This window comes from Entelurus aequoreus, linkage group LG12 (assembly GCF_033978785.1).
Source record: "Entelurus aequoreus isolate RoL-2023_Sb linkage group LG12, RoL_Eaeq_v1.1, whole genome shotgun sequence".
NCBI classification, from domain to species: domain Eukaryota; kingdom Metazoa; phylum Chordata; class Actinopteri; order Syngnathiformes; family Syngnathidae; genus Entelurus; species Entelurus aequoreus.
Window position 1 is genome coordinate 42,501,589 of NC_084742.1, and position 13,911 is coordinate 42,515,499.

The 13,911-nt window shown below is 41.0% G+C and overlaps 1 protein-coding gene across 2 annotated transcripts in view; it reads right to left on the reverse strand.

The window, feature by feature from the left end:
* Positions 1-1,017: 1,017 nt before the first annotated feature.
* pik3c3 (phosphatidylinositol 3-kinase, catalytic subunit type 3) overlaps positions 1,018-13,911 on the reverse strand; it is a 29,030-nt gene continuing 16,136 nt past the window's right edge. Inside the window, exons 14-26 of one of the 2 annotated variants that reach the window (XM_062066014.1) lie at positions 12,600-12,667; positions 12,426-12,531; positions 12,233-12,349; positions 10,732-10,863; positions 10,524-10,652; positions 10,398-10,467; positions 8,415-8,479; positions 4,502-4,586; positions 4,362-4,436; positions 4,118-4,286; positions 3,948-4,038; positions 3,757-3,882; positions 1,018-1,710 (exon numbers count right to left, since the gene is read on the reverse strand). In XM_062066014.1, coding sequence (XP_061921998.1) covers positions 1,696-1,710; positions 3,757-3,882; positions 3,948-4,038; positions 4,118-4,286; positions 4,362-4,436; positions 4,502-4,586; positions 8,415-8,479; positions 10,398-10,467; positions 10,524-10,652; positions 10,732-10,863; positions 12,233-12,349; positions 12,426-12,531; positions 12,600-12,667 — 1,248 coding nt within the window. In that variant the 3' untranslated portion in view covers positions 1,018-1,695. The remainder of the gene's footprint in view (positions 1,711-3,756; positions 3,883-3,947; positions 4,039-4,117; positions 4,287-4,361; positions 4,437-4,501; positions 4,587-8,414; positions 8,480-10,397; positions 10,468-10,523; positions 10,653-10,731; positions 10,864-12,232; positions 12,350-12,425; positions 12,532-12,599; positions 12,668-13,911) is intronic. The other variant, XM_062066015.1, reaches the window with a different exon arrangement.

Here is a 13,911-nt window from a genome sequence, read left to right on the forward strand (position 1 = left end):
ATTTAGGGATTTCACTACATACGGTCTGTAATATCATCAAAGGGTTCAGATAATCTGGAGAAATCACTGCACATAAGCGATATTACGGACCTTCGATCCCTCAGGCGGTACTGCATCAAAAAGCAACATCGGTGTGTAAAGGATATCACCACATGGGTTTAGGAACACTTCAGAAAACCATTGTCAGTAACTACAGTTCGTCGCTACATCTGTAAGTGCCAGTTAAAACTCTACTATGCGAAGCGAAAACCATTTATCAACAACACCCAGAAACGCCGCCGACTTCGCATCAGTGTGCTGCTGTTTAAACAACCTGCCCTATCATGATGTAAGCACTCAGTCAAGTACCCCAGCACACAATCTTAAGTGTTCTATTTGAAACCTTTCAAAATAAATATACCAAAATGTATTTCATTGTACACAAAGACTTCCCCTAATTACCAAAAATACACATGAATTAATAATCAATTTAAATTACATTGCTCTGTTTTGGGATTAAATTGCATTCTTAAATGCAAATGCAGATACTTTATTTCATGCAGGTTTATTTTACATTTTGTTTTCCTGTTACAAATTGTGATAAACGTACAATAAAAGTTCTGTGCAGTTCATATCATTTTAAGGGGTAAACTTACAAAAGGATCAAACATTTTATTTTGTTTCTACTAAGTATTATATTGTTTACAAATATTTAAAAAATATATTTATACATAAATATATCAAATACACATACATTGTATACAAGTATATACACTAGGGTTGTGAATCATTGGGCAACACAGGATTAGATTCGATTTTAGGGGGAAACGATTCCATTCAGAATCAATTCTCGATTCAAAATCAATGCTATTTCAATAATATTGGATGCCAGTACGATTAACTACATTCCTCCATAAAATAGATAGTAAAAAATAAAAATAAATAAAAAATCGATTTTTTAAAATTTAATTTAATTAATTCATTTATTTAAATTTTAAACGGCAATTTTTTTTACCGTTTAAGAATCGTTACAAATAAAAATCACAATTAATCTGAAAATCTTTTTTTTTTTTGACACCACAAGTATATGCAGTATGTTTATTTAAATAATCTAGTTTACTGCAAAGATCTTGAAAAAGTCCAAGTGTTAGACTTTAAAACACTCCTAGTTGGTCCACAAGGAGCTGAGTCAATGGAAAAACAAAACACAAGAATGGTTGCGAGGCCCAAACCATCGGTTTTATAAACAAGAACTTGTGACCTTCTGGTAACCGTGACTCCATCTTGAGAACATCACGTCTTTTGCTGCTGCTGCACTCTTTCCGCCACATTGGGGAACCTTTGAGGGGGGTTTGATGTGTGATGTGTCCCTTTTTACGCTTTCCAGAGTCCACAAAGGTCTGGAAATGGATCTTGGAGCTATTCTTAGACTCTTAATGTGAAAGCAGGAAAATAAACTCAGTCTTTTCACCACAAGTGGAGTTGTGCAACCACCCACATGGTCCTTAATGCTCAATTGATAAACAGTGCAAACACAGCACAAAAACACTGTCATGCTGTGTAATACACACAAAACCATCAAAGCTTATATAATTTACTTTTATTAGGTTGTACATTTAAAACACAAAAACCTGTCTCCTTGTTAGTAACCTTGCAGGTTGGTCGGTCGCGCCTTCTTTGCCTTTTCCCGCTTTGCTTTAGGGCCCTCGTCCCAGCTCACCTGCGCCAGTACTGAGCACACAATTGACAGTGCATTATTAAATTGTGATGATGAGAATGTTAGCTCTGTTGTTGTCATGGCAATGAACGTATAAGGAGCTTTTCAAAAATGTCGCTACTATTGTTATTGGTGTGAAATATAACCTTAGAGGAAAATCGAATTTAAAACATTTGTATGCTCGTACAACACTTAAAACCTTTAGTATATCAGTATGTGGAATTAAATTATGGAACGGATTAACCAAAGAAATCTAACAAAGCACTAATGATTCAGTTTAAAGGCCTACTGAAATGAATTTTTTTTATTTAAACGGGGATAGCAGATTTATTCTATGTGTCATACTTGATCATTTCGCGATATTGCCATATTTTTGCTGAAAGGATTTAGTAGAAAACAACGACGATAAAGATCGCAACTTTTGGTATCTGATAAAAAAAAGCCTTGGCCCTACCGGAAGTAGCGTGACGTAGTCAGTTGAAAGTCTCCTCACATTTTCCTATTGTTTTCAATGCAGCTAGAGCGATTCGGACCGAGAAAGCGACGATTACCCCGTTAATTTGAGCGAGGATGAAAGATTCGTGGATGAGCAACGTTAGAGTGAAGGACTAGAATGCAGTGCAAGACATATCTTTTTTCGCTCTGACCGTAACTTAGGTACAAGGGCTCATTGGATTCCACACTCTCTCCTTTTTCTATTGTGGATCACGGATTTGTATTTTAAACCACCTCGGATACTATATCCTCTTGAAAATGAGAGTCGAGAACGTGAAATGGACATTCACAGTGACTTTTATCTCCACGACAATACATCGACGAAACACTTTAGCTACGGAGCTAACGTGATAGCATCGTACTTAACTGCATATAGAAACAAAATAAATAAATCCCTGACTGGAAGGATAGACAGAAGATCAACAATACTATTAAACCATGGACATATAAATACACGGTTAATGCTTTCCAGCCTGGCGAAGGTTAACAATGCTGTTGCTAACGACGCCATTGAAGCTAACTTAGCAACCGAACCTCACAGAGCTATGCTAAAAACATTAGCTATCCACCTACGCCAGCCAGCCCTCATCTGCTCATCAACACCCGAGCTCACCTGCGTTCCAGCGATCGACGGTGCGACGAAGGACTTCACCCGATCACAGATGCGGTCGGCGAGACGGAGGAAGTTAAGGTGAGTTCGCCGGCTAGCGCGTCTGCTATATATCTCTGTCCTCCTGGCTGTGTTGCTGTAGTCCGCCGCTAATACACCGATCCCACCTACAACTTTCTTTTTTGCAGTCTCCATTGTTCATTAAACAAATTGCAAAAGATTCACCAACACAGATGTCTAGAATACTGTGGAATTTTTAAAATTAAAACAGAGCTTTTTTGTATTGTATTCAATGGGGTACCAATACTTCCGTATCAATCGTTGACGTCACGCGCATACGTCATCATATCTAGACGTTTTCAACCGGAAGTGTGGCGGGAAATTTAAAATTGCACTTTATAAGTTAACCCGGCCGTATTGGCATGTGTTGCAATGTTAAGATTTCATCATTGATATATAAACTATCAGACTGCGTGGTCGGTAGTAGTGGGTTTCAGTAGGCCTTTAAGAGACTGTTCAAACTACAAGTGTTCACAAAGTACACAGAACAAGAATTATTGATGAACATCTTGAACCCTTTTTTTTAATTGAGACAAAGATTATTTATGTATTTCATATTTGTTTGCTTACTATGGTATATTATTTATTTGTTCACTGTTCTGTTACAGAGAACAAGCACATTGGATAAAATTGCTATGGTATGAAAAGGGGGTAGGATTAAATAAGCTCTGCTTCTTCCTACTCCTTTTCGGACGTGCTGTAATGAAACAACTGGAATTGTGTGATGCATTACATTGTATCGTATGCATGCTCCAAATAAACTGAAACTGAACTGAAAAGTAATGCGTGTTGTTTACAACGAACTGCGATTAATGCTGGCTCTGCAATTTGCTCCTCACCGCTATCGCAACACTGGCTCTTCACGATATCGCCATGCAAAAATGCTAATTCTTACTTGAGCAAACTTGTGAATCTGTTCCACCACAGCGGCAAACAAGGCGCCCACGCTCTCGTCAATCAGACTTTGCATGTAATGGACGGCCTCCTCGTCCGACAAGTCCAGTCTGAACTTGTCCTGCACCTGCGCACGATTGTTATGTCATTCTGATTTTTATTGTACCGAATATTACAGCAAAAGCCCTTTACCTTCTTGACCGTCTTGTCTGGCTCCAAGGCAATGTCGGGAATGTTGGCGTCCACCATGAGTGAGAAGAGATTGAGGATCAGGTTGGAGTACCTGAGCAAGAGAAATTATGTAGAGAGAGCACCTTTACCCCCCCAAAAAAGAAGTACAAATAAAAGTGACAAACGCCGACCTCCTCAGGTGCAGGAAGGCGGTGTAACACTGCTTCCGGAACTCCTGGTACTGCTCGCTCTGCATGCCTCCCATGCCCTCGACCATCTCCTTGCTCAGCTTCATGGGCGGCGGCAGCGGTTTGGGATCGCGACCCAGGATGTAACCGAAGTCAATGTGGAAGAGCTTCCCTGCGAGAGGATCAGCATCGACGGAGTTCTTGCAAATAAAAAAAGGTGATGGGATGTTCTGTATGCCGGACTTACCGGTCTTGGTGAGGAGCAGATTGTCCAGGTGTCGGTCCCCTACTCCCAGGATGTACGTGATGACGCAGTAACCAGCTGGAAGACATCACGGCTCGTTTTACAAGTGCGCTCTTCCCGTGCTGCTCTCTCACAAGACTCACCGCAGCTCTTCACATAGGTGTCCATCACTTCGGAGCTGATGCCGTAAGGACCTTTCTCACTTGGCGCATGTTTCCTGAAGAAGCTCTAATTGTGAAATGAAAACACTTTTACATTATTTTTGTTAGAGGTTATTCAAAAGTGACTTTTTAAAGGAGGTTCTAACAGTAAAAGTGTGGTTCTTAAACTTTTTTTCACCGAGCACCCATCCATCCATCCATCCATTTTCTACCGCTTGTCCCTTTCGGGGTCGCCGGAGCCCATCCCAGCTGCAGTCGGGCGGAAGGCGGAGTACACCCTGGACAAGTCGCCACCTCATCGCAGGACCAACACAGATAGACAGACAACAATTACACTCACATTCACACACTAGGGCCAATTTAGTGTTGCCAATCAACCTATCCCCAGGTGCATGTCTTTGGAGGTGGGAGGGAACCCACGCAGTCACGGGGAGAACATGCAAACTCCACACAGAAAGACCCGAGCCCGGGATTGAACTCAGGACCTTCGTATTGTGAGGCACATGCACTAACCCCTGTTCCACCGTGCTGCCCTTCACCGAGAACCACTTCAGAAAAAAAACTTATAATACAGTAGCGTAGTAGGCCTAAGTATTCATTCAAGGCAGAGGTTTTATTTTTTTTTATTAATATTTTTGGCCACTTTGTTGGAATATAGGAAAATAAAACACTGTACTTTAATCAAGTGTTTCTATGGCGAACCACGAGATAAAGCCCGTGTACCACTGCCACAGTTTGAGAATCGCTGCCCTAGAGCACAGGTGTCAAACTCAATCCGCTTTTTATGTGGCTCGCACAAGCCTGGAAATAAAGCATTTCATCTTTCTTGCTAATTGTATTTTTTCCTTTCACTTTTGACAGGAAAAATGTACTGGATGCAATAGCGCATCTTCTAAACTTGGATTACATTTCACATACACTACCGTTCAAAAGTTTGGGGTTACCCAAACAATTTTGTGGAATAGCCTTAATTTCTAAGAACAAGAATAGACTGTCGAGTTTCAGATGAAAGTTCTCTTTTTCTGGCCATTTTGAGCGTTTAATTGACCCCACAAATGTGATGCTCCAGAAACTCAATCTACTCAAAGGAAGGTCAGTTTTGTAGCTTCTGTAACGAGCTAAACTGTTTTCAGATGTGTGAACATGATTGCACAAGGGTTTTATAATCATCAATTAGCCCTCTGAGCCAATGAGCAAACACATTGTACCATTAGAACACTGGAGTGATAGTTGCTGGAAATGGGCCTCTATACACCTATGTAGATATTGCACCAAAAACCAGACATTTGCAGCTAGAATAGTCATTTACCACATTAGCAATGTATAGAGTGTATTTCTTTAAAGTTAAGAGTAGTTTAAAGTTATCTTCATTGAAAAGTACAGTGCTTTTCCTTCAAAAATAAGGACATTTCAATGTGACCCCAAACTTTTGAACGGTAGTGTATATTATTGCAATTCCAAATGTATTGACTCAGGACAATACACATTTACAGACTGCATAGTTGCTCATTTGCATCTGTAAACCCAAAACAGAAAACCAGGGACCCAGAAGGAAAATGACAATATCATGTTAAAAACACAAACATTCAAAAACACAACTTTTGTCATCATGATAAAATGACAGGAAACTTTAAAGAAATAGTGTAAAATGCTTTTTAAAAGTGCAGAAAGTCGGACATTCTCTCATATTAATTGGGAGGCTATTCCTTCCTGGAACAGTCCAGGAAGAACTTTATAAACGAAACAGCTAAATGAATACAATTTTCAAAATTAGACATCTGTATCTTAGTCTAGTCAGGGAGATGGCCACTCTGTCAGAGCTACAGCATTCCTCTGTGGAGAGAGGAGCACCTTCCAAAAGGACAACGATCTCTGCAGCAATCCATCAATCAGGCCTGTATGGTAGAGTGGCCCAACGAAAGCCATTTCTTAGTAAAAGCTTCCCAACATGCACCTGAAATCTCAGACCATGAGAAACTAAAGTCTCTGGTCTGATGAGACAAAGATTGAACTCTATGGCATGAATGCCAGGCATCATGTTTGGAGGAAACCAGGCAACGCTCATCACCAGGCCAATACCATCCCTACAGTGAAGTATGGTGGGGGGGATGTTTTTCAGTCTAGTGGTGCTGGGTTACTTTTTGCCTCATCCCTCACTTAAAGCGTAAGTGACGAATGCATGAAAAATGCACTACCGACCTGGCAAGACCTGATAAGTCCCTGGTGAATGTTTGAGCACACTGCAGCTAGTCCTGGATAGTCCTACTCCTTAATGCTTCAGTCACATGCTGGATTCTTACAGGAATGAGGCAAAAATACAGTTGGGAGACTAGTCAGGATAGAGGGAAAGATGAATGCAGCAATGTACAGAGACTTCCTGGATGAAAACCAAAGCTTCCCATCCAATCTGATGGAGCTTGAGAGGTGCTGCAAAGAGGAATGGGCGAAACTGCCCAAAGATAGGTGTGCCAAGCTTGTGGCATCCTATTCAAAAATACTTGAAGCTGTAATTGCTGCCAAATGTGCATCAACAAAGTATTGCACAGAAGGTCTGAATACTTATGTACGTGTGATTTTTATAGTTTTTTATTGTTAATAAATTTGCTAAAATAAAAAAAAAAACTTCTCATTGTCATTGTGTGTGTAGAATTTTTTGGGGAAAAAAATAAATGTATTCCATTTTGGAAAATGTGGAAACAGTGGATGCACTGTATATGGTAAAAGTTTAACCAAAGACGGGGAGAAGACAGAGTCAAAGTGGAAGTACGTAAATAAGACCTCCCACTAAACGGCACATCCTAAAAAAACGGTCAAAGAGCAGCTTGAAGATGGTCTGTAAAACATCATCTATGCAACATTTTGACCAAAGAACCACCATTACATGTTATGTAGACCAGTGGTCCCCAACCACTGGGCCGCGGCCCGGACCGGTCCGTGGATCAATTGGTACCGGGCCGCACAAGAAATTAAAAAAAATATTTTTATTTTTTTTATTTTTATTAAATCAACATAAAAAACACAAGATACACTTACAATTAGTGCACCAACCCAAAAACGTCCCTCCCCCATTTACACTCATTCACACTCATTCGCACAAAAGGGTTGTTTCTTTCTGTTATTAATATTTCTGGTTCCTACATTATATATCAATATAGATCAATACAGTCTGCAGGGATACAGTCCGTAAGCACGCATGATTGTATTTTTTTATGACAAAAAAAGAAATAAATACACAAAACACAAAAAAACACCCTCCCCCACCCTCCATCCCCTCCAGTCCGTGGGACAAATTTTCAAGCGTTGACCGGTCCGCAGTTACAAAAAGGTTGGGGACCACTGATGTAGACCACAAGAAGTGTTTAAACGTATAAAAAAATTATAATGTGACCCCTTTTTAAAATACAGACACAAAATTGCGTGTTCTTACTGAAGTACTTTTTTTTTTTTTTTTTTTTAAATTGTCCTGCCCAGCTTTTCGGGCAAATCATATAGCAGATGTAGATGCCCATATCGGCTGTTCAGATTTACTTTACAAAAGAGAAGTGTAGGATACTTCTCTTGTTGCCTTATTTCTATTTTGACTTTATTAAATGTATTTATATTATCATTTGGTGCAGCCGGGCCGGAGCAGGAGGGGATAGAAAGAGAAAAAAAGGAAGACAGAGGGGGGAATTGTGGGGACAAGAGGGGGATTAGACAGAGAGACAAAAACAACAACAGCAAACACAACAACAACAACAACAGAGCAACTGAAGTACTTTTTTAACTGTCAAAATTCTATCCTGAAGGCCACATTTTGGACACCACACTTGGAATACACGATGATGGCATACATCAGGTCTAATCTGTATAAAATGGGGCCATAAAAAGGTTTTTGAAAGTGTGCAGGGCTGACCTGGATATTGCCTTCAGTGGCCAGTACTTCAGCGACTGGAACAGACTGGACAAACTGCATAAAACCTGAAACAAGACAATAGAAATGAGCCACTGATGAGATACTAACTAAGGGCCCTATTCTCCCATTTGCTTAAGGAAAAAAAGGTCCGTAACTGCACGGATTCTGGACAGGCAGCATTCTCATACTGGACTTAAAGTCTGTCACTGCATCTAAGATGAGCACTTCGGAAGGCGCGACATTTAAATGTGGCCGTTCCCTGACAAAGCTAGCCTTTTGCGTATTCTCCCATCGACCTAAATACTTTTGTTCCTACGCGCCTCTGAGGCTGGAATAGGTCCAGTGCCCCTGGAAGGTGAAACATTATATTGCACTTAAAGTTTGGATGCAGCGCTACACCCCACACAATACCATTATAAAATACATTTCCAGAAAACTATCAAACCTATTCTGATCACTTCAATTGAGACACCTGGAAATATCCCTTGAGATGAGGATTAAAGGAAGATGATGCCACTTTTGTATTAACTATCAATAATCAAGATGCACATTGTTATCTTGTGAGTGCGACCACAGTGGAAGGGCATTAGCAGACGTTTAATACAAACAAGGACTGCATCTGGACAGTGAGCATGGCACAATGTTACTATTTAATAGAGAATATCTCAAATAAAGTGGCGTCTATCAATTGATTCCACTGATTTTTTGACAGCTGAAGTCTTCCTCCGCTTATGCGAGGTCGGGCCGCGGGGGCAGCAGCCTAAGCAGGGAGTCCCAGACTTCCCTCTCCCCTGCCACTTCGTCCAGCTCCTCCCGGTGCGCGACTGCGCAATTGCGCACTGCTCACGCGTCCTCTGCACACAGCAAATTAATGCCGCGCAGAAAATAAAAAATCCCATCTGAACTCTAAACGAAATAAACACATTACAATTTAGTCTGTATGATTTTGCAATGCAACTCTGTGAGTGACAGGTGACAACAAGAGTGGCCCCAATGAATAAAACAATCTTTGTCAACACAGTTCAATTATCGTCTGTCGAGACACTTTACGGACATGAATTCCATCAATCACTTTATTGAGCAAAAACCACACCAAAAACATGAGTAAAAAAACTTTTATCTACAAAAACTGGTCATTTTCTGCCATACAAACCAGGCTTAAACCAACTTTGTCATCCGTCATATCAACAGAAGCCGCTCGCTCTGTCTCACCTGCACCAACACACGCACTCATGGCACTTAGCCAGTGCTGCGTTTATGGCCACACAAAAAGTCGGACAACCCCAACGCCACACATTGTGTAAATGCGAGGTTGTAACACTCGGACTCCTCAATCAGATGTGTGCTTATTTTACTGTCATTTATTAAGGATGTTAATCTAAGGATATAATTCATGAAATGTTGTCACTAGATTTCATAAATGCTAATAAAAAGATGTATTTTACAGACAGAAAGTTACAGGAACTAAATATAATCTCTGAAAGGGGTAACATTTTATTTTAAAGGCAGGACCCGCAGCCAGACATACAATACTAGCACATAGGTCATGAAAAACATGTTTTTTTGTTATTGTCATTGTAAGAGGGCAAAATCACTTATATCAGAAAATAATTTTAATAAAACATTTAAATTGTTTGGGACAGGTGTGACGCTGGTGTGGCCACAGTGTGCACGTCTGATGTTGCTCACATGTGCTCCACTGAATGCTCAGGGAGTTTGTGCGTTTGCTCACACACATGAAAAATTAGAGGGAACATTGATCCCGAGGATCCCGACTTAAGAGGCGTCACGGCAAAGGATGCCTCATTAGTAATGAGCCTGCCTTCATTCACGACTTAAGCACTTTTGCCTAACTTACGCGGGGCGGGTGTGTCTGCAGGTTGCATGGGCGAATATGAGTAAGAGAAATATGCGTAACTTCAAGCGTGTAAAAAAAAACATGAGAAGAGGGCCCTAAGTGAGAATGATTTTGTAACACATTACCATGCTTGGTGCTGGTGGCCAAGACTTTGTAGGGCGTCAACTTCAGGTCCAGGTTCTCCTTCCTCAGCAGCTGAATAGGAAATAATGATCACATAAAGCATAACGGCAAACGTAATATGAGCATACTTTGTCCATAAGGGAGATGATCTGGAGGATGAGCTGGTCTTGTCTCAAGTCATCGCCGTGCTTAAAGATGACCGGGTACATGGCGCCGTCCTCCGTTTTAAAGATCAGCTTAGCCGGCATCAGAGCGCTCTGACATGCACACAAAAGGTAACGAGATGTCCTTATGGTGTTTGAATTGGGCCTACAGGTGCAGAGATGTTTCCAGAACCTTGAATAGCGTCGCCGTCTCAGGGACGATTCCTCTTATCCTGATCTGAGGCTCCAGAGGAAGCGGAATGGGCTCGATTTCGGAGAGATACACCTTCTCGTTGTCGGCCAGCAGCACCTGTAGCCTTTCAGTCTACACAAGCACAGGGCTCGAATTTAACCATGGCAACTGCGGCAAAAGCCGCAACCGCCCTCGTCATTTGCCTTAAGCCCTAAAAAATGTACCAACATCGGCGGCAAGAACATGCCGTGATCGCCCTTGACTTTTTACATGTTAATGGACGAGGGGTGTAACAATAAACGGTACAATGATAATTTGAGATATAATTCCGGATGGTCGGTAATACCGTCTAATTTTTTAATTACCGAAAAACTTTCATTTATTAATGCATTTTAGGCAACACGAAGTCAGGCGCATGCGCACTAGCGTCGTTTGGCTTGATTATCATGGCGGACTAACTACACAGACTTTGTTCGGGAGATTTCCCCTCGGAGTAAACGGAGCCAAGCACTTGGTTTAACGTCATTGTCCCTCGCTTCCCGCCGTGCGTTTAAGAGCGTGCTGCTGTGTTTAGATGGACACAGGTGTGGACAATATTGGAGAGAGACGCACTTGTCCCCACACAAAAAGTATACAGCGAAGGAGAAAAACTATTTGATGTTTTGCAGCAGGAGATGTGTCGTGAATGTTGTCACAACTTGTTTATAAAGTATTTACTTTGTTGACTGGGATGTTCACTCGTCCTTTGTTTAACTGCTAACTGTATCAGTGTTCAAATAACATCAATACTAGCTCAAATGTTTTGTCATCTTATCTAATTGAACGCAGGCTGCGAAGTTTGTGTATTCAATGTGAGAAGTGTCACTCCTCTTTAATTTTGTTGGCCAAACTGTTTTACTGAACCAAGAGAAACTTGTTTATTAGACTTCATTTTCATTAGCCAAACTGCTTTGTGTTTTATTTAATTTCAAAAAGTAAACACAAGATTTGTATACATTACTATTGTTTTTTTCATGTCACAAAGGTATTACTTCAAAAAACATTCATGTGACACAGCATTTTGTTAATGTGCTATTGTGTATAGTTAATTCCTATAAGACATATTTCTGCTCAAACTTTTAATGGATCCGTTCCGATACAGCATCTACATGTACATATAAATGTACATAACTTAAAAAACAAATAAATAATTTTAAAAAATAGCGCCCTCTATCAAAATGTAAAAATAGAGATAAAGGCATTATGAAATGTCAAAAAGCTGACAAGTTTATATTAATAATGAATAAAAAAACAGTTATATTTATATATATATGCATGCATGCTTTGGAGCCCCGGCCTTGAAAGTAATTAATGCTTGCCTTGGTGCCCTTCTAATATGAGCCCTCCTTTAAGGCAACACTTGCCTTGACCTTAAAAAGTTAAAATTCGAGGCCTGCACGCACGTGGATGGCGAAATGAACAACGTATTTACATAATACAAGATATACTGTACAATGTCCACCTTCTTTTTGCGATTGCCGCTCTCTCTCTGCACAGCCTTCATCAGCTGCACCAGCCGGTCCACAAAGGTCTGTTGCGTAGCCAACAGCGAGCGCATCACCCGCACGCTCTTATCGCCCTGGAGACGAGATATTGAGTGGATGTCAGGAGGGCCCGAGGCAAAAGGAGGAACCTGTCGTCTCGGCTCTGCTGACCTTAAGCAGTGCCTGGCTGAACCGCCTCATGACGTTCAGGTACATCTCGTGCGTCTTGGGATCTCTCTGCAACGTGTCCTGGTCCTCGCACTCTACTATGACGTACCTGAGAAGAGGACCGGCAGGTGAGCTTGACTCATACAACCCAGACAAAGCTCACACAAGGGTACGTACCAGTACAAGTAGTTGGCCAGGGTGGAGTTCTTGCAAGCGCGCGAGATGAGGAAGGTGCACAGGTCTTGCTGCGGATAAACACACACAATGATGTTTCCAAAGATGCTAATGCCATACTATCTCTACTTTAGTATGACGTCACATGTCACGGCGGGGTCTCTGATTAGTGCCAGTTGAAAAAAACATTGGTCTTAACAGCTGTGGCTGTAGGTAACCTCATGATGTAGATTTTTGTAACTCCACAAGATGGAAGTAGCTGCTTTTGAAGTATTCCCGCATTCATCTACTTCCCAATGTGCTTTCAAATGTTGGTGTGAAACTGTATTCTTGTGTACGGTGTCAATGCTGACTGAGCAGCAGTGTTGGTAATAACTGAGTTACAGACGGCGTTATTTTTTTATCAGTAACAAGTAATTGAATTAGTTGCAACGCCATTGCCGTGACTGAAAATGTGAAGTGGTGCGTTACAACAGTTTGACTGAATAAAGCGTGTCAGGCTCCGTGAGTCCGCGTGCACACACGCACCCAACCGCTCAGACCTGAGTAAACCAGCATCGACGAAAATGTTGACATCAACGAAATCCAATCATATTTAATTTCATCTTGTAGATGGGTGAGACAAGAATCACAGTTCTTTAATAGCATATAATATGACAGAGGGTGGGGCTTAGCGACAAATCAGATGCTTTTCCTTGTCAGATGAGGACGTTTAAATTCTCGCCAGCAGCGCCAAACCAAAAAAATGTGGATTTAACATGTTCCCCATTGTAATATGTGAAAAGTGAAGAGGACATATTTTATTTTTGACACTATATAATGCCATCAGCAGGCGATGCATCGTAAGATCTACAGACTGTAAATTGGCTATGTGTATTTGCTGGTTTTACCGCACTCATAAACAAATTACAAATACAGAAACTTTGACAGCGTGGCTCGGGTAGTAGAGTGGCCATAACAGAAACTTGAGGGTTCCAGGTTCGCTCCCCAGCTTCCGCCATCCTAGTCACATCCGTTGTGTCCTTGGGCATGACACTTCAAACTTGCTCCTGATGGGTCATGTGAATCAGTGTGGGAATGTGTGTGTGTGTATGGGTGAATGTGGAAATAGTGTCAAAATGCTTTGAGTACCTTGAAGGTAGAAAAGTGCTATACAAGTATAATCCATTTGATGCAGCAGGCTTGACTTTAACACTGTTACAAATATGCGCCACACTGTGAACCCACACCAAACATATTCTTAAACTAGTTCCCTAGTTTAAGAATATTTTTTTTATATAATTCATAAGACTACTGTATTTTTCAGTTTTGTAAA